Here is a 26,915-nt window from a genome sequence, read left to right as displayed (position 1 = left end):
AGAAACCAAGACTACTCACCATCATCAGAACCTAGCACTCCCACCTCAGTCAGTCCTGAATACCCCAACACACCGAAAAGCAAGAATCGGATTTAAAAGCATACCTCATGATGGAGTTAGAGGACTTTAGGAAGGGCATTATTAAAGAAATGCAGGAGAACACTGCTAAAGAGATACACATCCTTAAAGAAAAACAAGAAAAAAAAAATAAAGAAAAAAAAAAAAAAAAAGAAAAAAAAAAAAAATCCTTAAAACCCCAGCACTTGGAGACAGAAACAGATAAAACTGGTCTATACTGCAAGATCCAGACGGCAAGGCTACTTATTGAGACCCTGTCTCTAAAAAGCAAAACAAAGCAAACAAACAAAAAAATCCCAAAAACCCATCAGTTTTTAGGTTTTCACAAGTAAATTATGGTTTCTTTACTACAATGAAATACTACATAGCCATTCAAATATGACAGCAAATAATTTCATCATAGACATGAGAAGAGATCCCATTATATCATATGACAAAAGAAATGCACCCTCTTGTATTATCTATGCCTGTATTTTTAATTTAGGAGAAAGAAATGATAGATTTGCTCAGCAAAGTTTTGAATATGAGATGGGATTTTAAAGTCTTAATTTTGGCAGTAGGCTGTCAGGTGATTTTTCACTTTACTCCTTACAGTTCTCTGTATTATTTTCATTTTTCTATAATGACCATGAATCATTACTATTATTATTATTAAAAAAAAAAAAAAAGAATCTCATTTGACAAGGAAAAAATGTCCTAGGCACACACACATTCAAATGGCGTCAAGTCTTAAGAAGAAACAGGAATTATTGACGTGGCCACTTCAAACAGACAACAGCATGTGCCAAAGATGGACACTACAAACAGTTTAGAAAGTCTAGAGGCTCAGGGAAGGGAGTGACAAGAGAGGAAGCTAACGTCACAGACTTGGACTTACAGAGAGGCTTTTAAGTCACTTTGCCCTTCAGGAAGGTTCTGAAACTAGAGAAGTCACACCAAATATTTTAAGAAAATAAAAATTTACAAAGACAACAATACCACTGAGACCTGTAGTATAAAGATTATTTTAGAAGAGAGCAAGAGAGACTGGAAGCCCCAAAATTAGCTAATTCACAGATGGATAAGCCAAGTAAGCATTAAAAAAATAATTTAAAAAAAACTTATAAAAAGTTAAGAGTTGTGGAGACAGAAAGTTGCACTAAGGACTCAGAATGGGAAACCGTGAGTGGAAGATACACTGCTAGTAAAGAGACAATAAGGGATCACTTATACTGAGCAATTCAAAGAAAGCTTTAGTAGTAAGCTTACCATTACTCTAACAACACCTGAAGTAATCAACTTACAAAGAAGAAAGGTATGTTTTTGCCTTAGTTTGGGAGGCTTTGGTTCACAGTAGGGAACTGCCTTGGACCTGTGGTGAAGCAGGTATATCAGAACAAAACTGTTCACTTCATGGTGAGGACTCAGCAAAAGAAACAAAGGTCTCACAATCAGCACCTCTTAAAGTTTTTACCAATGCCACAAGTTCCCAATGCCACAGAGGGAATCAAAACTTTGGATAGCATGGGTATTTAGGGAACATTGCAGACCCACACTAAAGCAGCTTACATAAATATGTCCTTTACAAATCAGTCTCCAGGGAAGAGACTGCAGAAATATCAAACACATACACACAAATAAATATCACAGAAACCAGATAAACGTTAAGATGCCTTAAATATTTCCAAAAGAAATATCAAAATGTATGCTATAGCTCATGACCACTGGAAGGAAGAATAACCAAACTATCATATATATTAAAACTCTGAATACTTAATTATAAAAAAAAAGAAAAAAATTCATAGTTATTGTTAAAACAGAACTATGTAAACATGTACAAATTAACTAACCTCTTCTTTCTAAGAATGCTAAGTTATGACCAGAAACAAAATACTGTGGATAGCTGTTGGATCTAAGTTACATTTATAAATCACTTGAAGGTCAAGGTTAAACCCAAATTATCTTCTTTTCATCTTGACTAAGTATATCTTTTAATTTGAAATTTTAGTCATTTAAATTACAAAAGTAAAATAGGCTCACTGTGGTAATTCAAATAAATCAGAAACACAGTTCCTCCATCTTCTATCAACAGTTTATATTTTCTTGAAACTCCTAAGGAGAATTAGTTAAATTGTTCTAAAAGTTTTTCTTTGCTTAGGTAAGCATATACATGTCCGTACAGAACTTATTTAATAAGTTCATATAAGACATATATAATACTATATCTTTTTACTTAATATAATTCTAGCTTGAAAGCTAACACATATCACATCTCTTAACTGTCAATACCTATAAACACCCAAGTATACACATTGCTTTTATCATTTTATTTTATTATTATTCTCACCATCACCACCACCACCACCAAGCCAGGATCCCTCTATATGGCCCAGACTATACCTGAACTGGCAATCCTCCTGCCTCCGCCTCCCTACTGCTACTATTAAAAGTGTTCATCACCACATCAGAAATAAATTTGCCTTTTCAAATAACAAACATAATATTTTTAACATGGGTACATAGTATATAAAGATTAAATCAAGCTACTTAACATATCCATAATCAACTCATCAACTTTCTTGTAGTAACATTAGAAATCTCTCCTTTTGGCTATTTCAAAATATACATTTGTGCTAGTAGGTTTCTGTCAAGTTTTCACAAATGTAGACATATTTTAGAAGTGTGAACTCAATTGAAAAGATTCTTCCATCAGACTGGTCTGTGGGCAAGCCTGTGGGGCATTTCCTTTATTAATGACTAATACCTGTCCAGTTCACTGTGGGTGGTGTGCTACCCCTAGGCAGGTGACCCTAGGTTGGTTGTATAAGAAAGCAGGTTAAGAAAGCTACAGGGAACAAGTCAGTAAACAGTGGTCCTCCTCCTCCATAGTCTCCTGCCCAGGCTTCCCTTCATGATAGACTATGATTCAACTATAAACTGAAATACGCCCTTCCTTCCCAAATTGCTTTTAGTCACAGCTATAGAAATCTAAGAAAGACAACATTACTACCACTTGTAGTCACCATGAAAGAAAAAAAAATTATTCCTTGAGCCTAAATGATTCATAACACCATGAATAATTACCTTCTTGTTAAGGATATCTAGTATTCTTTTGTATATATGCCCATCTCTTTGATCCACTCATCTGCTGACAGACACCTGTTTTGCTTCCATATCTTGGCTATTATGATTAGTGCTAACAATAGAGCACACACACCTCTCTGATAACTCATTTATTTTAGGTACTGCTGAAACTGTTTGGTTGGTATATCATAATCTGATATACATCTGGGACATTCTTATGTTTTTACTAGTAGAAATAATGCTATAATGAAGATTACTGTATAGTTCTTTGAGGAACTGGTCCTCAACTTTCTATCAAATAAATCCACATACAGATGATTTCTGGATTAGAATATAACATCTTAGGAAATATTGCTATGTTAGGCTCTGAAAGGGTGTCTAATTTACACTCACCAAAAGTGAGAAAGTAAGGTTTCTCTACTCTATATGCCCCTGACAATACTAGAGATTATCATATTCACTTTTGCCTAAATTGAAAAATTATCAGTTACTCGTGGAGGACAACTTTTCACCTGTTCATTGTCTAGTTTTATTTCTCCTTTTATGAAATACTTATTCAGATTTTTTTGCCTTTCTTTTGGGAGTTCCATTTATAATTAAATGTTTTTATTATATATATATGGTGGAGATTTATTTATTTTATGGTGGAGATTTTATTGTTATTGTTTGTTTTGCTTCAAACATGTTCTACCTATAAAGCCCAGCCAGGCTGGCTAGCCTCAAGCCTGCAATAGACTCTTGTCTCAGCCTCCCAAGTGTTTGTGACTACAGGCAAGAGCCCCACACCCAGCTATTCATGGTGTCTTTTAACATCAAAAACTTTCCATATTCTTATACAACCATTTCCATTATGGAATGTATACTCCATGTTTTGCTTAGAAACCCCTGCTATCCAATATTACAAAAATAATACCCTGTATGTGTCCTTGCTTTTTTTCTATTATTCTATTGTAAGTTCGTTTGTGCTACATTTAAATCTTTAATACATCTAGAATTAATTCATGCCATATTTTGACTTAGGAGTTGTTCCAATACTACTTTCTATTTACTGAACTATCTATCTTTAAATGTGTTCTACTACCATAACAGATCACTACAAACACCTTAAGACAACATACAAAATTCCTGGGGATTTGTAAACTTCACTAACTGAGGTAGAATTCTGAACTTATCAAAAGTTTATCAAATAGCATTCCTTGTTTTCTTGCTGAAAAGAAATCACACATTGGATATATACATTCAGAATATGAACATATACTGTGAAATGATTTATAACATAGTATCAGTCTAAACTAAACCACTGACCTCAAGTCAGAGGCCTGACTTTTTCAACCTCAGTGATAAAGTCAGAAAGAACCATTACTTGAAATCTGTGTTACTCACTTACTCGAGTCATGGGTATTTAAAGAGAACCGACAGACAGGTCCTAGGATACAATGGGAAACAAACAAAATTCCCTGATTTCATGAAGCTTACAATCTCTCTTTCTATCCTCTCTCCTATAAAATGCTATTTTAAAGGAAAAAGGAAATCTATGTTCACACAAATTCAATACAATGGAAAGCATTTGAAAAAGTTGATAACACTTTATACTTTTCATTTCCAATATACTACTTTACCCCAAATATGACTGTTTATCTTAGTGACTATCTCCTCATTCGAACGTTGAAAACCCTGCTGGAGTTCACACTCATCCCATTAACTTAACTCTTCTTTCTCTAGCATAGCCACTTTCGCCAAAATAAAAACTTCAATACGAATATATATTCATATATATGTATGTAAAAATTAATCTATTTACAAGTCAAGTTCGAATCACAGAGTCAAAAGATGTTTACTTTCTTTAAACTTCATGCCAATTAAGAATAGTTCAAAGAGTCCCACAGACTTTGCACATGGCTTGGAGAACAACTCGGGTGACCCACCAACAACAGGTAAAGAAGGGCAGCTCAAGAGTGACAGTCACCTTAAACTTGAGAACCCAAGACCAGAGAGGCTGCCCTATTCCCACGGAAGCCTTGGGGGAGGCGAGGACTGAACCCGTGGCCACGCCCCCACCTCGATCCCCAGCCCCGGGGCCTCCGCCACCCTCCCAAACCACGGAGACCGGGAACAAAGCGCCGCGGAGGGAGTGAGGTCAGGACTCTGTCCCTGCAGGGTGACCTTGGCCATGTGTCCTCAGTTTCCTCATCCGGAAAGTGAGGCCAAGCCTCCATGGCCGCCGCCTCCACCCGGGCTGTTGGGCTCAGCACCCTCGACCCACGGCTGCAGGGAAACTCCAGCCCTCTGCCTCCCCACGCGGATCCCCGCCGCCGCCCCCGCCGTCCCGTCGGCACCCACGCGGGCTACCTGCGACCTGGGAGACGAACGCTTCCGCCACCAGAGACATGTCGGCTGCGAGGTCCTGCGCGCACGCCTGAGCTCCGCGCCGCTCGGCGCCCTCCCGCGCGACCCCGGCGCGCCTCCCCACCGCAGCTGACGAGCTCCGCCGGGCCAACGCTCAGACGAGCGGAGCTCACCTCGGCAGCGGTGGCCCGGCCCGCAAGGTTACCGCCAGGCCGAGCGAGGACTTCCGGCGTCGCTGACAGCGCGCGCCGGCACTTCCGGCTGCTCCGCCCCGCGCGCTCCTGACCTGCGAGAGCCCTAGGAGAGCCTTCTCTCCGCGTAGGGTCTCTCGGTACCTGTTTACGTACATGTGACGGAGCTTTTGGATTTGATTGCACCCTTTTCAGCAATTCATCAAGACGGAAACAAGCTTCAAGAGGTTCGAGTGCCTGGTCTGGTTCTACTGGAGCCCAGAAATTCAGGAATTCTCTCAGTTCCACTCATTGCAGGATTCGGGGTCCATAGACAGATATTAGTGTTGGTTGTTTGCTCAAATGCGCTAGTCAGAAGGAGGCTTGGACAGCTAGTGAGCTCACACATAATTTAATCTTTCAACTCCAAGCATCCAGAATGAAGCTTGGAGAATAAAGCACTTCAATTTCTTGTTTCTGAGTGTAGAAGGAACAAGAGTAAAAGGAAGGGCGCTAGATCCCTTGAGTCTTTCCTCTAAGTCTAATCTTTTTTTTTCTTTCTTTCTTTCTTTCTTTCTTTCTTTCTTTTTTTTTTAGATCATAGGTTACAATTGACGAAAAACCATGAATATTACAGAATTACACTTGATTTCAAAGATCATTTGGTGAGCCGAAGCCCCCTTTTGCTGATGAGAACACGGCTCGGAGAGGTGAAGCGACGTTTTGTGTGTGTGTGTGTGTGTGTGTCAGTGTATAGACCCAAGACAACTTTTAGTACTTAGATCTCTCCAACCATGTGGGTTCCAGCGATCCAACTCAAAGTCTTCAGGCTCGGTAGCGTAGCCCATACATACACAAGCATCAGCTTGTTCTCCATTCTCTTTTCTGAGATAGGGTCTCTCACTGAGAATCTGGAGCACAAGGATTAGGCTGGCCAGCAACACTCGGAACTTGGTCTGTCACTGCCCACCTCCCTCGCAACCCTAGAGTTAACTACTGCACCTGGCTTTTATGTAGAAGCTGGGGACCCAGCAAATGTCCTCACACTTTACCCAGTAAGCCATCACCCCAGCCTGGAGAAGACTGACTTATTTTTATTAACAGTACATAAACAAGTCAAGACTGAGAGTCAAGTCAGGACTGAGCAAGTAGCTCACTGGTAAAGTTCTTGCTTGGCATAATTAAGAACCTGCTTCCTCAGCACCTGCAAAAAAAAAAAACAAAACATCACATTGCTTATGACGTTGTGCATCGAAAAGTAGATCTCTGACCCTCCATTACAGTTTATTGTCCAAATTTCTGTTCATATACTTAAGTAGTATATTGCTGTCTTAGAGGTGCCAAACAGATTACCACACACTGGGTGATTAAAACAACGGATGCATTTACTCTCTGGTTCTGGAAGCTAGAAGTCTGAGGTGAAAATGTTGGCAAGGCTAACGTAGAAATAAATGTCCTTCCTCGGTCTGCCCAGCTTCTAGGATTGCCAGGGTTCCCTGGCATTCCATGGCTTTAGACAAGTCACTTCAACCTTTGCTTCCACCAGCAGGCAACATTCTCCATTGCGTCTGTTTGTCCAAACTTCTGACTTCCAATGAAGGTACCAGCCAATGGATTAAGGCCTAATCTTTTTTTTTTTTTTTTTAAAAAGTGAACTCTCCTCAGTTTTATCTGCAGAGCCAGTTTGCAAATAAGGTCACATCCATAGATACCAGAGGCTAGTATATAGAAGTCTTCTCAGAGGACATAAAATGGTAGAAAGTTTTGAAGAGGAAACCAGAGCAGTATCAGTAGCCCCCACAGCAAATAAGAAGTCTATTAAACCAAACTTAAACTTCCTCATTTAAATAGACACAGAGGACTTCTGAAAGCATCTTCTTTGCCTGAAGTTCAGGGTTGATGAGAGGCTTATAGAAGTACAAGGAAGATGGTAGTGCTGAGAGAGAAAACACCAATAGTGTATGTGGCACCCAATTTCCTCCTCATCCTGAGGTTGATAGTGACCCAGAGAAATGAGCTGTTCTAGGTATCTTCCTGCCAATCAACTTTTCCATTCTTGTCCTTTACACAAGGGATTTTATGGACGGCTCTGAAAAACTGGAAGTCTATTGCCGCATCAAGTTGTGCTGGCCTCTTCTATCCGTTGCCTTTCTGAGGCTACAGGTGCTATGTTCTGACTGTTTGGGGGCAGATGTAGTGTCCTACCCCAGGACTTGACTGTGAAAACAATAAGCAAGTATAAGAGGTAGAGGTGAGCCCCAAATGGAGAAGGATGCTAGAACCAGAGGGTGGAGACAGATTGGGGAGCAAGAGAGTGAGAGTCAGACAAATGGAATGGTTCTGCAGTTTAAGTCAGCATGCTGCACAGGGAACACAGATAAACAGGGACCGGGGTGCCTCTGAAGCACTGGGCTAAGACACTCTGCTTTTGCTACTATAGCAAGTGTCTTAGCCTGCCAAAGATGCTAGAAGAACATGCCTTAGACTAGTTAATTTGTCTTTTTTAAAAAAGCAGAGTCTTTCTATATTGCCCTGGCAACCTGGCTATCCTAGAACTATGTAGACCAGGCTGGCCTCAAATTTACAGCCGTCCCTACCTCTGCCTCTAGAGGATTAAAGGTGTGATCCACCACACCTAGCTAGACTGGGCCATTTATAAGCAGCAGATTTATTGCTCATTTTGAAAAGCTCTTAAATCCAAAACCAAGGCTTCAGTAGATCCAGTGTCTGGTAGGGAAGGGAGGACTCGTGAAGGAAAGGCACTAGATCCCATGAGTCTTCCCTCTTAGCCTAATCGTCTTTTAAATTAGAGGTTACAATTGAAGAAGAATCGTAAGTATTACAGAATTAGAAGTATTACAGAATTAGAAGAATCATAAGTATTACAGAATTAGAAGCGTAATCATAAGTATTACTTGTAATAGAAGTGTGAAGCTACACTTGTTTTTAAAAAAAAAAAAGCACCTTTTTTTTTACAAGTGTTGTAATAAGGGTTTTAATTCCATACATGAGGAAGGAACCCTCCCAAAGCCGTCTCTCTCTTAAATACTATCATATTGCTGATTGAGTTTCAGCATTTGAATTTGATGGGGTACCAGCATTCAGACCGCAGAAGCTAGCCTTTTGAAAAAAAATTAAAAATGAGATCTGCTGGGGTACTGTCTGTACTCGGGTTTCCTTTTTTCTTTTTTTATTGTAGCCAAGGATGCTGAATCCTCCACAGCATATGGATTTACTTTTTGCTCTCTGACTGACAGTTCTTTTGCTTCCCACACAAGCAAATTTAGGCTGAGGAGAATGTGTAATGTGGGAGGTCTTTATTACTAAAAATTAAATCCAATAAGATGCAGATGTCCTGACGGTACCCACAAACAAGCTTCCTTTGTAAGAAAGAGCCAACTGGAGAAAATATATTTATGCATCTGTATTAGAACAACTGGCAGATTTAAAACTGAAGATCTGTTTAAGATCACCACAATTAAGGGAAATACAAGAAAACAAGCCACTGGAATTTTTAAGAATGGGGTTATAAAACAAAAGTGCTGTAAAATCCATATGCTACTAGAAGGATAGTCACACAATCATTGAAAATAAATTATTAATGCATGACATTAACAGTCTTATTGTTTGTCCTAATAAAATCACTTACTTGCCAAATTATTCTGTCATAGAATAGTTGCATGTCTCCAACCTAGACTTTATGTTACTGAATTACATGTAAGAAAATGCTCAATTATTGGGTTATGTAAACATATAATATTATGGCATTTTATTTACATTTCATTTTTGACAGAATATTAAGACTTTGTATTTTTGAAGGATGTCTTCAAGAGAAAACTCTAATCCATGATTCCTTCAAAAGCATGTTATTGCTTTGATAATGAAATAGTAATCTCTAGCTTCTTAAGTTAGTTGCTTCCTCTATTATCAACAGATTTAATTATGGCTAATTCATTTAATCCAAATTGGATGTTATACATTTAAAAGACAAAAAAAAACAAAAAACAAAAAAACCCTATAGATAACTCCAAGCTACTCCAAAAAATTTTTCTCTTTTCTTCTTTTCTATTGTTTTTTTTTTTTTTTAAGTTGGGGTGAGGTACATCTTGATGTGTATCCCAAACTGTTCTCAAACTCATCTCTTCAGGTGCTAGGACTAAAGGTGTGTGCCACCATGCCTAGCTTTACAATGATGGTTAAAGGATCCAGAAATGAATGGTAGCTCATCCTTATTTCTCTTCATTCCTTTTCTCGCCCTTTTGAATACCTAAGGGACATAATTGACCAGGACTATCAAGTTTTCCCCCCACTTTCTGATCATAATGCTGCGTATTTTAGACCATACAGTATTACATGAACTAAAACCTTCTTAACACTCTTTGAGAAACAGCTACATGATTGATTGTTATGGGCAAAGAGTTGTCAAATATTAACAGTTATTAAAAATAAATTAAAATTCTAAGTTTCCAGCGCATTCTTCTAAATATTTTCTTGCTTGATTTCGTAAGTTGTTATTGGGAACTGAGTCTTTTTGGTTTACTGACTACCACTTGATGGTAGTAATGTCTTATCTAAAGTCACAGGAACTATGTTAATTAGGACTTTTGTGAATGCAACTTATAAAAACACAATTAAACCTAAACTTAAGCAAGTTTAAGTTCATTGGTCTGTTGAGATACAAAAGATAAAACAACAATTCACAGATTTGACAAAGGCCTATGAGAACCAACCTCATCTCTGTTGAAGTTTTCTTTTTATCTAAAAATGAACCTTCTCCAAGTAACTTAAGAAACAGCTGCTAGCAGCACCAACTTGACATTCTTCCAACTTGTAAGTTACCCTAGAAGAACTGCAGTAATTCTCACCTGCATATTCTCACCCCCACTTTCAGTATTTGTCCAAGCGAATGATTGGATGGCTAAGCAGGCTGTGGGGATGGGGCAGAGAGGCCAGTTATAATAAGGGGAATGGAGAAAATACTCATGCCAGTGAAAGCAATAGAACCACTGTGCACGGTAGGGATGAAGGAGTGCTACACTGTGGCCATCACTTGCTTTGGAACATAGATGAGTCATTCAAACTCTTTAATATTTTTCATGTCTATAAAGGGAGCCTTAAATGTAATGATGCCTTAACTGCAATCTCTAGCACAGCGGAGGAAACGAGGAATTCAGATGATTGTGTTAACTGAAAGGGACAGAGCTAGGGATGTCTGTGATACAATAACATGTCTCATCTTTAGATATGTGTATGACCCTTCCAGGCCTGCCTAGCAAAGATATACCCTCACTAAATCTATAATTAGTATATCTAAAATCCATATAACAGCATAGGAAACAGTGTGAATGGTGTGTAACAGGAGAGAAGACCATGTAAATTGTGTAATATTAAACAAAAAAGCATCAAAAATATATTTTATTATGAATTTAATTATGTAAAGACATAGTTATAAAAATGTAATGATTTTTTTCTTTAAAATATTGCTATGAAAGGGAATGGGATGTGGGTGCTTTAACTCTTCGCTCTCTACTAAATTTTCTGTAATATTTTTTGTGCCACTTTGAAAAATAACTGTTTTAATCAGACATGGCCACACACATCTGTAATCTTAGCACTCAAGAGGCTGAGCAGGAAAAGTATGTGTTCAAGGCTACATGGAGCTTCATAGGAAGACCCAGTCTCAAACACAAGCAAAAAAAAAAAAAAAAAAAAAAAAAAAAAAAAAAAAACCTCTTCTATCACACTGGCTAGAATTCCTTTGAAGATGACTAATATGAGAAATACTTAGAACATTCTGCTTCCAAGTCTTGCATGATATGGGTCTCATTAATTGAGTTGTTGACCCTCTCTGAGATCTACAGCAGAGATACCCTGCTACATAAAGAACAAAACAAAAATATACAGAAGAGCAACATCCAAATCCTTATTTAGGTTCCCTGCCAACAGGCAAGAATGCTGGGTGGATCTAGAAGCAGACAGGCTTTGTAAACCAGGTGTAGACACTCTTGCTTTTGGCAGTGATCTGGTGTGCCTTGAATTGTAACTCTTAACCAAGTTGTTACATTTTACCTTTTAGTTCCTTAACAAAGCTGAAGGGACGGTGATGATGGCTAAGGTACCCAAAAGCAATGGTTTCCACAACATATGTGACCCATATGTGACCTATATGGTCCTCTAACACTAAACTCTGAAAGGACACGAGCACTTGGAGCCCCTCTGAGGAAAAGCCCCATGATGGAGAAGTAGGCCACCTCTGATATAAAGCTGGCAGCTAGAGGAAATGCCAGATAGCATGGGCACCATTTCCTTTGCCTTCGAGTCAAATCTGCATTAGGGCTAAAGATGCACTTACTCTCTCATTCCCACTTTGGTGCTTGACCTTCAAGTAGATCCTAGAGTTACTATTAAAGGAAACACAACTTAGTGTCTGCTCTCTATGTGCTTACAATCCAATAGAGAAGGTGGAGGCACCACAAATAGGTCATTTCCATGCAGTGGAATGAATGTTAGAGAAAACATGAGCCCATGCAAGTTACAGGCAGTGTTGCCTAAGAAATGGTTTCGGGTGTGGCAGTGTTGCAAGAGCTACCACAACTCCTGTAAGTGAGGTATGCCAAGAAACAGGCGCCCTTCTGAAATTTAGTATCTTAAGAACTAAGTGCTCAGCCTTGTAATTCCCTACAGTTGCCTCCAGTAACCTGAAAGGGCATCAAAAACCATAGCCTTTGTGGAGAGAGTGAATGACTTACTCTGGCACACTCCTTGACCCTCACAATCCCTCAAAGGTACAACACACTTCAATCCATTATGACACTTTAGTATTCTTTCCTTCCTACATAAACTGAAAACATCACACCTTATAACTCTTCAAAATTAAAGAAATCTCTTTAAGATGATGATCAGGTGAAATATTTGGTGCCTTGCCAACTTTCCTTTAAAAAAAATTTCCAGAAATAAAATACAGACACTCAAAAGAAATAGAAGCAGCTAATCTCAGCTAGTGGCACCCAACTGCCAATCACAGGAATTGTTACCACGTTCCCCCTATGGACTCTTTTTAAGTGACTGAATATTTCTTTGTTGAAAGAGAAAGTACGCTCATACGAATCCACACAAACTCTATCCAGATCTTCTCCTTAGTTTTGTGTATATTTTATAGCAAGAAATAACCTAATGTTAAATAAAAGTACTATGCCTTCAATGTTGTTTGTTCATCTGTTGCCTCCAGTGCTTTTTAAGTTGCATTTATAATATAAGTAGTATTATACAACACAGCAGTCAGGCTACTAAAGATCTACTTCTTCAGCCAGGCAACAGAAGCAGGCTCTCATGGCCCATTGGTACTTCAGTCCAAGGCTGAAGAATTTAAAAACTCAGAGCCATATTTGGTGGCTTTAAATACTCAGGAGGTTGAGGCCATAAGAGAGTGAGTTTAAGAACAGACTAGGGTGTATACCAAACAAAAAGGTACAAGCACACACATGAGTGCATGCACACACACATATGTATCACAAGGAAACCCATTTAATTATATACTAACCAAAAATTTAATAGAAATAAGTAAAAGATATGAAAAAAAAACCTCAAAGGGGACTTTTTTGCTATTTTAGGGAGAGATAAAACAACTCATTTCCCCTGAATAATCTCCTAATTGAGCTTTCTCCAGAAGATTTGTAACTACACCCCGACAAGGCAGAGAAAAGAAAGCCCATTTCTATATCTGTGTAAGAGTTGCCAACCCAGAACAGTGACAGTGGCCAGGCCTGTAATTCCAGCACTCGGGAGACTGAGGCAGTAGAATACTGAATTCAAGGCCAGTTTAGAGTGCATGGTGAGATTTTCTTTAAAAATAAAAGATGAAGCAAACAAAAAGATAGTGGTACATGTGCATAACATAAATATGAAAACAAACATGGCCTTGAAGCCAAAATGAGTAAAGAGAATATCTGAAAGAATGAATTCCATTAAAAATTATTTTGACCTTTACAGTAAAATAAAGGCCATACATATGTATATACATATATATACATATATAGACAGTAATATCCATTATGTTAATGAACATAGCAACAAGGTTTGTAGAAAAACGTTTACCTGCTTAGAATCGGCAAGTTGATGAGCATGGTGCTGCACACCTTCGACCTCAGCAATTGGGAAGCAGAGGCAGGCACAGATCTCTGTGAGTTCAAGGCCAGGACAGCCTAGTCTACACAGTGAGCTCCACAACAGATGGGGCTTCATAAAGAGACCCTATCTCAACTACAAAGAAACAGCTGGGCGGTGGTGGCACATGCCTTTAATCCCAGCACCCAAGAGGCAGAGACAGGTGAATAGCTTAAGTTTGCTGCCAACCTGGTCTACAGAGTAAGTTCTAGGACAGCCTGGGCTACACAAAGCATCCCTATCTTGAAAACAAAAACAAAAACCAAACAAACAAAAACCCAGCAGGATGCCAGCCCTGCCAGGCTGTATTTTAGTAAGAAAATGCATATTTTAAGTATGAATCAGATTAACATATACCAAAATGAAACAAAAACTTGAATATCACAGTTTTCCTAATAATTTTTTAATCTTAATTCTTGAGTATTTACATACTACTGATAACCAAGATTCTCTCCTAATTTATCTAATTAGATTTTTGAGCATATTTAGGGAGTTCGTTTTATTTATATATTATTATTATTATACATGTATGTATGTGTATGTGCACACATATGGATGTTTTACCTGTATGTTTTCTGTGCATCATGTGCACACCTGGTGCCCTCAGAGGTCAAAAGAAGGCATCAGATTCCATATTACTGATGTTATGGATAGTTATGAATCACCATGAGGGTGCTGGGACTGAAGCCCAGGTCCTCTAGAAGAGCAGCCAGTGCTCCTAACTGCTGAGCATTCTCTTTAGCTCCCAACTATTTTAACTTTTTGAATTGTGTTTGTACATCTGTATATCTGTGTGTGTGTGTGTGTGTGTGTGTGTGTGTATCTTTTACATGTGTGCATCTGCCCTCAGAGTCCAGAAGAAGGTGTCAGATCCCCTGGAGCTGTAGTAACAGGTGCTAAACAAAGATATGTGTTGGCTTGTCTTACAGTTTATAGTCCTAATATCATTTTCCATGCTAGTGTCTTCTTTTCTTATCTACTTCAGTGTTATATATTGCTCATATATATATAAATACTATATACTATATAATATATATAAAATTATGTAAGAATTCTACTCTTTGAATTCTACCTCTCACTCTTTGAATTCTACCTCTAGTTTCTCTCATATCCTGGCTGAAATTACTTTTATTTATCAGGGAGTGGGATATGTGTCTCATTACCATAGTTCTAAGAAGCAGTTACAGAAAGATTTCTTTGTAATGGCATGTATATTTGAAAGTGTCATAATGAGGCCCTTCACTCTATATGCTAACTTTAAGATTCATTTAAAAACAAACAAACCCGGAAAAGATTGATCCAGAAGCATCATTGCCTTCTCCCTCCTGCTTTGCTCTCCCTCCCCTCCACACCCTGTTCCTGTCTCCTCCCTGCAGTAACCAGCCTCCTTTTCTGCTTTATCGTCTTTGCATATCTTTAGTACACATGAGTAGATAAATGTTTATTTTCTTAAAATCCCTTTCCATTTTACATGGAGTCTTTTATCTTCCTTCAGTGTCTTTCTTCCCTTGTAGTTTCTGTTTTGCAGTGTCGCCCTGAGTATTCTCATGTGTTGATTCTTCCACATGACCTTTGCATCAACTTCTATAGCTCTGTTTTTAAAAGCTTCTTGGAATTTTTATTGGAACTGCATTAACTCTATAAGTGGACTTAAGGAGACCTGGCATCTTTATAGTGTTGACTCTTGTGATGCAAGAACAGAGGACAATTCCACTTGCTGGTCTCTGCCTCTGCCTCTGCCTAGGATACTTTGAGATGTTCACATCTAGGCTTTGTGCATTTGTTACTGTGTTTACTTCTGAGTATTTAATCTTCTTTATTGCCATTAAAATGGGTTTTTCATCTAACTTTGTGGGCCAAACATGGTTATTGTTCATCGGTATCAAGGCTATTCATGCTTGGCGTTTTATTTTACATTTAAAATGTTAATGACTTTGGTGACCAAATAATACTGACTCTTGGTGATAAAAACAGACAATAGAAATAATGTCACATCTGCCACCACAGTCTTATACCTGCGATATATTATATAGGCTTGAATATAAACAGCATGTATTTAAACAACTCTTTCCCTGGTACCCAATCAATGAAAACATGGTAGAAGGACAGATTTCTACTATAGTGAGGCTTTAACTTCATATTTATAACAATGCATTTTCTACTCAAACCTAAAATCCTAGCAACAAGTTCTTAAGGGAAGATGGAAGATGTAGAAAGAGAAAGAGAAACATATATGTTAGATTTTAGATGCCTGCAGAACCTACAAGAGAAAATGATCTGGACCCATTAAGAATACAGAACTAGGGCTAGGAGAGAAGTCAGGTGTCTTAGTTTCCTTTCCAGTTGCTGTGACAAGAAGAAACCTAAGGGAAGAAAAGGTTCAGTTCAGCTGACAGTCCCAGTTCCAGTCTATCATCTTGGGGAAATCGAGGCAGGACTAGCCACATAACTAACTGCATCCATAGGCAGAAGCAGAGAGAAACTGAGTGCATGCAGGCTTGTGCTTAGCCTACTTCCTCCCTGCTCATACTGTCCAGGACCCCAGTAAAAAGGAAGGAAAGCTTAGAGAATACAAACAGGCCTTTACAGCAAAGAAGCCAGTGAAGCAAAGCAAAAGAGTGTAGTCAATGTAGAACTAGTTGACTCAAGTATTATTTGTATTACTTTTAATTTTTTTTTACAATCCAGTCGTTGCTCCCCTCCTAGTCCGCCCTCCCACAGTTCCTCATCCCATTCCTCCTCCCCCTGTCTCCAAGAGGATGCCTCCCCACCGTGCCTCCCCACTCCCTGGGGCCTCAGTTCTCTTGAGGGTTAAGCATGTCTTCTTCCACTGAGGCCAGACCAGGCAGTCCTCTGTTGTACTTGTGTGGCCTCGGACCAACTAATGTATGCTGCCTAGTTGGTGGCTCATTGTCTGAGAGACCTCAAGTTCAGGTTAATTGAGACTGCTGGTCTTCCTATGGGGTTGCCCTCCTCCTCAGATTCTTCCAGCCTTTCCCTAATTCAACTACAGAGATCCCTGACTTCAGTCCAATGATTGGGTTAAGTATCTCAGAGAACAACCATGCTAGGCTCCTGTCTGTAAGCACATCATAGCATCAGTAATAGTGTCAAGCCTTGGAGCCTCCCCTTGAGATTGATTGCAGGTTAGACTAGTCACTGGACCTTCACTAACCTCACATCTGATAGAGGGCTAATATCCAAAATATGGAAAGAACTCAAGAATCTAACCACCAAAAAATAACCAAACAACCCAATCAAAAATTGGGGTATAGAGCTAAACAGAGAATTCACAACAAAGGAATCTCAGATGACTGAGAAGCACTTAAAGAAATGTTCAAAGTCCTTAGTCATTAGGGAAATGCAAATCAAAATAACCCTGAGATTCCACCTTACATCAATCAGAAAGTCTAAGTTCGAAAACTCAGGTGACAGCATATGTTGGCAAAGATGTAGAGAAAGAGGAACACTCCTCCATTGCTGGTGGGATTGTAAACTGGTACAACCACTCTGGAAATCAATCTGGAGGTTCCTCAGAAAACTGGAAATGGATCTACCTAAAGACCCAACTATATCACTCTTGAGCATACTCAAAAGATGCCCTACCATACCACAGGGACACTTGCTCCACTATATTCATAGCAGCCTTATCTGTGATAGCCAGAAGCTAGAAACAACCCAGATGACCCACAATGGACATTAATATTCAGCTATTAAGAATGAGGGCATCATGAGTTTTGCAAACAAATGGATGGAACTAGAAAATATCATCCTGAGTGAGGTAACTCAGATCCAAAAGAACATGAAATGGTGTGTAGTCACTAACTGAATATTTGCCAAAAACTTCAGAATACCTAGGATACAATCCACAGAACTCAAAAAGGTTAACAAGCAGAAGGGCCCAAGTAAGGATGCTTCAATCCCACTTAGAAGGTAGAAGAAAACAATCATGGGAGGCAGAGGGAGGGAGGGACCTGGGTGGGAGAGGGGAGGGGGAGGGGAAGAGGGGAACATGATCATCTTGTATTGGGGCTGGGGGGGGTGTGACAGGAGAGAAGCCCTGAGGGCCAACAGAATGAATGGAAATATGCAACCTCGGAGGGGGGGAAGACCCTCTAGAAAGTACCAGATTTCTGGAAGGTGAGAGACTCTCAAGACTCAAAGGGAGAAACCTTAGATGAAGTGCTCGACAGTAGAGAGAGGGAACACATAGAAATCACCTCCAGTAGAAAGACAGGCCATCAAGTGGAGGGATGGGGTTGCCATCCCACAGTCAAAAACTCTGACCCAGAATTGTTCCTGTCTAAAAGAACTACAGGGACAAAAACAGAGAAGAAACCGAGGACTCTGGTATTTTCCTATGCGTATCTTTGAGCATTCTAGTTCCTTAGAGATGATGTGTAGTATTCAAAGCACATGGGTTGGGGAAAAGGTTCATTGGGGAAAGGCACTTGCTTATGAGACAAGCTTGGTCATCAGGATTCCCAGAACCTGTATCAAAGCTGGACTCAGTAGGGAAAGCAGCAGTAATCACAGCTCACTAAGGAAGTAGGAGGGAGAGACAGGAGTGTCTCTAGAAACTAAAGGTCCAGCTAGCCTGGCTCACTTAGAAAGAACAGAGCCTGTCTCTAAACACGGTAAAAACCAACACCCACAGGTTGTCCTCTGACCTGCACACATGCATGCATCTTGCCTGGATATACCTAAACATGTACTCTCACACATCATACACTCCCAAACATGACAAAGATCTGACAAAAGAATCCAGTTTAGAAGACACTAAATTATTTTCTTTCCCTCCTCTGATGCTGGGATTGAACTCAGGCTTGGCACATGTTAAATCTGGACTCTACCACTGAGCTATACATCCACTCTAAGTAGATTTCTTTCCAGCAGGACTTCTCAGAGCAACTACTGTGCTCGTATGCATTTTATATTTCTATGCATAAGAGAAGCCAGTAGAGTTCTCTATATTTCTCTTCTTTTCTTATATGTGTGGGTGGTTTTCTGGTGCGTGGCTGGTGCCTGTGGAGGCTAAAGGGTGTCTAATCCCTTGGAACTGTAATTATAGCTAGTTGTGATTTATCATGAGGATGCTGGGGACTGAGTCTTCTCTCTAACTCCTCTTCTTTTTGTCAGGGGATGGGGGGATAATAGAGTCTCACTGTGTAGCCCTTGCTGGCCTGGACCTTACTAAAATCATGAGGCGGCCTCAGGCTCACAGAGACTCATATGCGCTCTGAGTGCTGGGATCAAAGGCATGAGCCACCACACCGAGTCAAACTTCTTTAACCAACTGATTTAAAAATTCCTTAACCAACCTTTTCTTCCAAAAGGACTTCTTGAGATGAGATGTGTCTTGGAACACACTCCAAAAAATGTTAAGAAACACTGAACTAATTCTCTTTAGCCCCTTCTTTGTTTTCAAAGGCAAAACCAGCAGCTAAGAATGTCTTTTTGTTTTACAGGAAACAGCTTTCACAAATGCTAGAAGATCTCTCTAGCATTAGTCATACCAGAGCCCAAGCTAAACCCCAGACTGAATACCTTCCCAATTCTAGAAACTGAGATGAGACAGCCAGAGGTAGTTGGGACGAAGAGAGAGTCCTGCTGTGGCAGGGGAGACAAATAGTCAGCCACTAAGTCAGAAGGTCCAGAGGCTTCTGGAATCTTGATGTAGCAGTAAGTGTCAGTTCCCAAGAGGCTTGATCTGGAGGTCAGAAAGACCCTGTGGTTCTCAGAAGCATTCTGTTCACCTAAGGAGTAAGGTGCTTGCTGCAGACTCTTTCCAGAAGGGAGAAAGCTTGTCTAGACACAACCTGCAAATGGGCAGTAACCTGACAGGTACCTAGGGTGGGGCAGAGATGATCACAGAGATTTTCTTCATGAATACCTTAGAAGAAAGTATGGCAACAATGGAAGCCAGAGAGCAGAGAACGGAGCGGTTTACCCAAGTGTGCTCTCTGAGACTCAGCAGTCGCTTAATGCAAGTGGTGGCAATACAGCAAGAAATGTTTCACATGCTATGTCGTAGTAAATTAAAGGGTGACAGTTGTTTTGTTATCCCAAACTGATGTAAGGTTCTTTACTTTTTAAAGCTGAAAGGCATTGCAGTCTAGAGGTACGTGGGTACATACATAGAGATAGTTGTATCAGCACCTGCTCTTGGAAATCATTCTGATTTTAGGCTGTGAGTTTGTTCAAGCTCTAGGAAGTTTTGAGCAAGCCCAGAGCAGATTGGAAGGTCCATTCTCATGGGTGTTAGGGTGTAGAAGTGGTCTTGTTATTCTATATCTGGTATCTGGGTTAACCATAGTTCAAAATCTAAACTGTCTTCATTATTGCCTATACTCTTTTTACATGCCTAATCTTCATTGCAGGTCTGTGTGCGTGCGTGTGCGTGTGTGTGTGTGTGTGTGTATCACATATATGAATATATGTATATGTATACACACATAAATGTATATGTATCTATATGCCACACACATATGTGTATACATTTATATGTATAGATATATGCTTATGTATATTACACACACACACACACACACACACACATTCCTACAGAGAAGCCTTCTTTAACAGATCTTGAAAATCAAGGTCCTGTTTCTCATTCCCTGCCCTACTTCCTTCAGGTTCACCAAAAGTCCTTGTCTCAAAAAAAAAATAAGGTGGAAAGAACAGGACAGCTTATACTCTCCTCTGGTGGCTGTTTCCATCCTTGGGCGAAACTTAATTTTACAAACATTTTTTGAGTATTGGGTACTACAGCAGACTTTATGAAGTGCAATGAATAAGATAGACGTATTCCTTGGTCCCATGGCAGTCCTTCATCTCCAGCTGCCTCCTGTTTAGGACCCACCTCCCACTCCCGATTCACCCATCTGCTCCCACCCACCCCACCCCAGTCTTCATTGTGCCATTGTGCCTCTCTCTGGGCACAAACCATCTGACCTGGTGACTGGAATGTCTGCCCCGTGCCAGAAGGATTTGCAAGAGAAAGGATAGTTTGATTTAGGATTTTGTTTATTGTTGTTGTTTTGGTGTGTCTGTTGTGTATAGAGGGATGTGTGTGTGTGTGTGTGTGTGTGAAGGAAGTAGCCATGAAAGTTTTTTCTATGGTTTTTATATTTGGTTGTAGAGGATGGAAAAAGATGGGATATTGGCACCTAAAGTGTAGCATGCTAGGGGACACTAGGTAAAGATGTGATTATGGCAGGGTGAGGAGAAGCATGAACACTGTCTGTGGGGATAAAGGACCTGGGCCGGACCTAGAGATTTAGGGTCTTCATTGTACCCAGACAACCTTTTTCATTGTGGCATGGAGAAGATCATATTTCAAAGTAAGAGTCACTGGAAGTTTCCTTTAAAGCATTGAACTGGCTATATGATCCTTTTTGCTTTTTACTTAAGGCCATTTTAAAAACGTATTCTTACTTTGCCCTGGAGTGCATACATGCCATGCACACATGTGGTGGTCAAAAGACAATCTGTAGGAGTTGCTTTTTTCCTTCCACCATGTGGGTCCCAGGGATCAAACTCAAGTCATCAAGTGGTAGAGCAAGCACCTTTACCTGCTAAGTCATCTTGTTGCTCCCCGCCCCCGGCAGCTATTTGCAAGAGCAACTGCCTTGTTCCCTTAGAGCAAGAAACTTTCCAACACAACTTTATGCCCCATAGAGTTGTGCACAACATTGATTAAGTGACTATCTGCCCATTGTTCTACAGTGTCAGTGTTACATTCTGAGACACATCAGTAATTTCCCTAGGGTTCATAAAAGTAATTATAAACAGTTGGATGGTCTGATATACCAAAGGCTAGCTAAATATAGCAATAATAGCTACCACATTTGCTAAAATAACAGCTAAGCTGCTATACACAATTTGGGATTAAAGGCTCATTAAATAATAATACAGTTCTTTCCAACCAAACTGCTCTACTTATTATTCAAAGACAGGCATGGACCAAAAACAGGCATTGACTAGTCCAGCTCCTGTACTTCTGGTGGCTCTGTTTATTCTGTCAAGCTCTCACTCATTCTTGTACCTTGTTCACTCTGTGCAAGTGCTGTCTATGAAGTGCTTCTCAAATACCCTGGCCCTTCTGGTGTACATCAACTTAATTCATTAATTTTAATCTACTGAATGCATTTTGTCAGCTTGGAAGGAAATTTTAAATTTCTTAGTACCTCTCTTGCCTAGCACAGTGTAGTAAAATAATGGGTACCTAACAACTTGTTGATGGTGACTAAAGGATAGGGACTAAATAACTCACATAGTCACAAATTATAGACATGAGGACTGGGAAGTCAGTACTCTCACTCTAACACCTCTAAAACATTGTATGTTTGTTCTCAAATTAAAGAGGGATATATGTTTGTGCATATGAATATATATATATATATTCATATGCTATAAAGGAAGAAATGGATAAATTAGTAGCCATCATACTAAGTAAGATAAGCCAGTCAACCAGATATATAGTCTATTTTCTTTAAAAAGACATGAAAATATAAAGGAGAGTAAGAGGTGGGACTAAAAGGAAGAGAGAAAGAACAGAGGACGATGGCCCTGAGGATAACTGAAGTATGTTGTATACATGTAGGAAATGCCATAATGAAGCTCGTGTTCTATACGGTTAATGGATGCACTGCTAGTAAAACAAAAACCAAACTATTTGTCCTGTCCTGTCCTGTCCTTACTACCAACTCTCACAAGGACAAGGTTGCTACAAACTACTAAATCCCCCCAAAATACTTTTCACCTGAGATGTGATTATATTTATTATTGTAAAATTATCTTGCTTTAGTTTGTTCTGAACACTCTATGTAGAATTCAATCAACTATTTTAAAACAAGGTCTTTTTGGATTTTTTGAGACAGAATCTCTCTGTGTTGTCTGGCTGTTCTGGAACTTACTCCATAGACCAGACTGGCCTCCAACTCACAGAGATCTATCTATGGCCTTTGCCTTCCAGTTCTGGAATTAAAGGTGTGTGCCACCACTGCCCGGCAAGGTGCTCATTTTAGATGTACATATGTCTTCACAGGTAGTAATATCTAATGGAGAAATTAGTTTTCTTGCTTTTTCCCTTCCCCCATATTTTAAGCTAAGAATAAAAAAGAAATATGAGTTTTACTTTCCAGACAATTTATTCAGCCTTGCTCTTGTTATATCTTCGGGGACTACATTTACATTTTGAAAAAGTACTGTGATGTACAAATGTGCATACCCTGCTCAGCCAACATATCATAGATACTATATAATAACATCTGGGAATATTAAACTCTGCCTTTGCTGGCAACCCGATTGGCATCTTTAACTCACAGTGCAGATGTTTTATGCTGATGTGTTTTGAAAATATTTGAAGTATTCTCAAGACAATATTCTGAGGTTTCTGCAGTGGTCCACTTAAGTCTTTTGAAGTTCTCAGTACAATAGGATGCATACATAGATTTTCCAAAACATGCTTCAGTGGGAACAGAAGAAAAGTTCAAGCTGGCAGCACACACGGCTTCCCCAAGTCGTCTGCACCTAATTCCTTTTCGGCACTAGCGTTTTGGCAGTCAGTGAGCTTTCTGAGACCAATCTGATAAAACAGTTCCCGCTCCCCGTCTACTTTGTAAAGTCTAAATCATTTTAATGGCTTGTATTTATGAAACACTCATATTTCTAAAGTATAGATATAAAATTTTAATTCTGTCTCTGAGTACACGATATTTCAGCTTTGCCTTTTCCAGAGGGTGCCCGTGATAGCACTTAGGGCCTATGCGTGCAGGAAAGGCTGATGTGGCCAGTGCAGAGGCAGGAGTCCTTCCCTAACACTTACGCTAGGCTTTGTTCTCTCAGCTCTTATGGAACTTGTTCCCATCTCCACATAGGCTACCACACTGCAGCACAACCCAGATTTTGTTCCAGAGGGACTGCCTCAGCCATCTGTTGCAGGACATTGCTGGTTGTCAGTCCACTTCTGTGCCATGCATAAGTCCTTAAAACGTGAATATTTTTAAAGCAAAGTTTTTTATCTCCCTATTCCCGTATGACATTGTTAGCATGCAGAAAGCGCGTAGACTTGGGAGACATGCTACCTAGCTATCATTCACACACACACACATGCACACACACATACATACATAACATCTCCCCACTCATAAACACAGAAAGCACTCGGAATCTCAGCCCTCCTTTTTCTGGTGGAGATAGCAGTGCCTTGCTGATCAGGGTGCAGTGAGGTCTGTGGAAGAAGGCATGGAATGAACAGTTTCCAGAGGTCGCTGTTGGGGCACAAATTGTTATTCTGTGAACTTGCTTCAGTCGGCCCATAGTTTTAAAAGTATTTCTTTTACTTTTGAAGATAATGATATAATTACATCATTTCCCTTTCCTCCTTCCAAACCCTTCATATATATATATATATATATATATATATATATATATATATATATATATATGTGTGTGTGTGTGTGTGTNTATATATATATATATATATATATATATATATATATATATTCCTCCTTGTTATTGTTCTCTCTTGTTCCATTCATTGTTGTTTACATATGTGTATGCATACATTATATACATATATATATTTGTAAATACATAAATACACTCTTTTCCATCTATATAATGTTCCTTGCATATATGTTTTGAAGAATAACCATCAGATACTGGATAGCCAACTGGTATACTCCTCCCTGGAGAAGATGACTTCTCCCACTCTCATCATTCCTTAGTTGTCTGTAGTTCTTGTGTAGGGATGAGGTCTCAGGGCTTTCCCTCACTCACTTTAGCATGGCTGTTGTTGTTCAGCTCACACTTGAGTTGTCATACTCGTGAGACTTCATGGGTGTGGCTTCTGACGTTCCTAGGCAACACATCCTAACAGCAAACTCCTAGATCCTAGGACTCTTACGGTCTTCCTCCCAGATCCTCTGACTCTTACAGTCTTCCCACTTCCTCTTCTGCAGTGGTCCCTGAGCCTTAGGTGTGCGAGGGCTCTGTAGATGTGGCCCCCGGGCCTGGGATCCACAGCTCTGCATTTTGATTGGTTCTGGTTTTGATTGGTAATGGTATCTGTTGCAAAGAGAAGTTTCCTTGGCTGGATGCTGGAAAAGAACATGTCCATCAGCCTGAGTTAACGTGTACTCTGCCTGTCCTGGCTGGGGTTTTGTCAACTTGACACAACTAGAGTTATCTGGAGAAAGAAGTCAATTGGGAAAATGGCTCCATCAGATCGCCCGTAGATTCATGATTAATAGTCGATGTGGTCTGTTCAGCCCACTGAGAAGTGGGGCCACCCTTGAGCAGGTGGTTCCTGTTGTATAAAAATACAGAGTGACAGCAGATGCTGGCAAGGATGGTGGGATTGCAAGCTGGATCACTCTGGAAATCAGTTTGGTGGTTCCTCAGAAAATTGGACATAGTACTACCAGAAGATCCAGCAATACTTCTCCTGGGCATGTACCCAGAAGATGTTCCAATTTGTAATAAGGACACATGCTTCACTAGGTTCATAGCAGCTTTATTTATAATAGCCAGAAGCTGAAAAGAACCCAGATGTCCCTCAACAGAGAAATTGATACAGAAAATGTGGTACATTTACACAATGGAGTACTACTCAGCTATTAAAAACAATGAACTTAAGAAATTCTTAGACAAATGGATGGATCTGGAGAATATCATCCTGAATGAGGTAACCCAATCACAAAAGGACACACATGATATGCACTCACTGATAAGNGGATATTAGCCCAGAAACTTAGAAGACCCAAGGTACAACTTGCAAAACACATGAAACTCAAGAAGAAGGAAGACCAAAGTGTGGATACTTCGTTTCTTCTTAGAATGGGGAACAAAATACCCATGGAAGGAGTTACAGAGACAAAGTTTGGAGCAGAACCTGAAGGAACGACCATCCAGAGAGACTGCCCCACTTGGGAATCCACCCCATAAACAACCACCAAACCCAGACACTAGGCAGATGCCAACAAGAGCCTACTGACAGGAGCCTGATATAGCTGTCTCCTGTGAGGCTTTGCCAGTGCCTGGCAAATACAGAAGTGGATGCTCACAGTCATCCATTGGACAGAGCACAAGGTCCCCAATGAAGGAGCCAGAGAAATACCAGGGAGCTGAAGGGGACTGAAGCCCCACGGAAGGAGCATCAATATGAACTAATCAGTACCCCCAGAGCTCCTTGGAACTATACCACCAGTCAAAGAAAACACATGGTGGAACTTGTGGCTCTAGTTGTATGTGTAGCAGAGGATGGCCTAGTCGGTCATCAATGGGAGGAGAGGCCCTTGGTCCTGTGAAGGCTCTATGCCCCAGTATAGGGGAATGCCAGGATCAGGAATGGGAGTGGGTGGGTTGGGGAGCAGGATCAGGAATGGGAATGGGTGGGTTGGGGAGCAGGGGGAGGGGAGGGGATAAGGGATTTTTGGAGGGGAAACTAGGAAAGGGGATAACATTTGAAATGTAAATAAAAAAATATCTAATTAAAAAATGCAGAGTGTGCATGCCTGGAGGAGCAGACTGGTCAGCAGTGGCCCCCTTAGCCTCTGCTTTGCTTTCTGCCTTGAATTGCCACCCTGACTTCCCTCAGTGGTGAAGTGTAATCTGAGATCTGAAGCTAAAATCCCTTACCTCCCCAAGCTGCTTTTACTTATGGTACTCTGTCACAGCAATCAAAACCCTAACTAATACACTACTTAACAGGTCTCCAAAGGTGTGGCTGTTTCTGTGCCTTCTCTCTTCTGAGATCTCCTCTTCCTCAGTCTTTTCTCATCTCAGCAGATGACTGATTTACCAAGATGCTTGAAGGAATGACAAGAGAACTTTCACAAGCTCTATGTCATTTCTTCTTGTCTGACAGCATCCATGTCAGTATGTATTATCCTCCTCATGCTTTTAAAGGACAGTTGCCATGCTCCTAGCAAAGGCCCTTTGACTCAAAGATGCTGCTCTGAGTCTCTCTCTCTCTCTCTCTCTCTCTCTCTCTCTCTCTCTCTCTCTCTCTCTCTTTCTTGTTCCCTTTGCGTGCTCGTGTGCTCTTTCCTTCCCTCCATGTCTATCTATCTGTCTGTCTGTCTGTCT

General features: G+C 40.1%; 1 protein-coding gene across 1 annotated transcript in view; it reads right to left on the bottom strand.

Annotated features, from left to right (window-relative positions):
- Mtx2 (metaxin 2) overlaps positions 1 to 5,723 on the bottom strand; it is a 49,181-nt gene extending 43,458 nt beyond the window's left edge. The window contains exon 1 of the mRNA XM_021192966.1: positions 5,491 to 5,723. Within this exon, the coding sequence (XP_021048625.1) occupies positions 5,491 to 5,530 (40 nt within the window). The 5' untranslated portion in view covers positions 5,531 to 5,723. The remainder of the gene's footprint in view (positions 1 to 5,490) is intronic.
- Between the last annotated feature and the right edge of the window lie 21,192 nt (positions 5,724 to 26,915).

The sequence above is a fragment of the Mus pahari genome, chromosome 3, assembly GCF_900095145.1.
Source record: "Mus pahari chromosome 3, PAHARI_EIJ_v1.1, whole genome shotgun sequence".
Classification (NCBI taxonomy): domain Eukaryota; kingdom Metazoa; phylum Chordata; class Mammalia; order Rodentia; family Muridae; genus Mus; species Mus pahari.
Note: the sequence above shows the minus strand (reverse complement) of the source record. Positions and strands in the feature narration are given on the sequence as shown.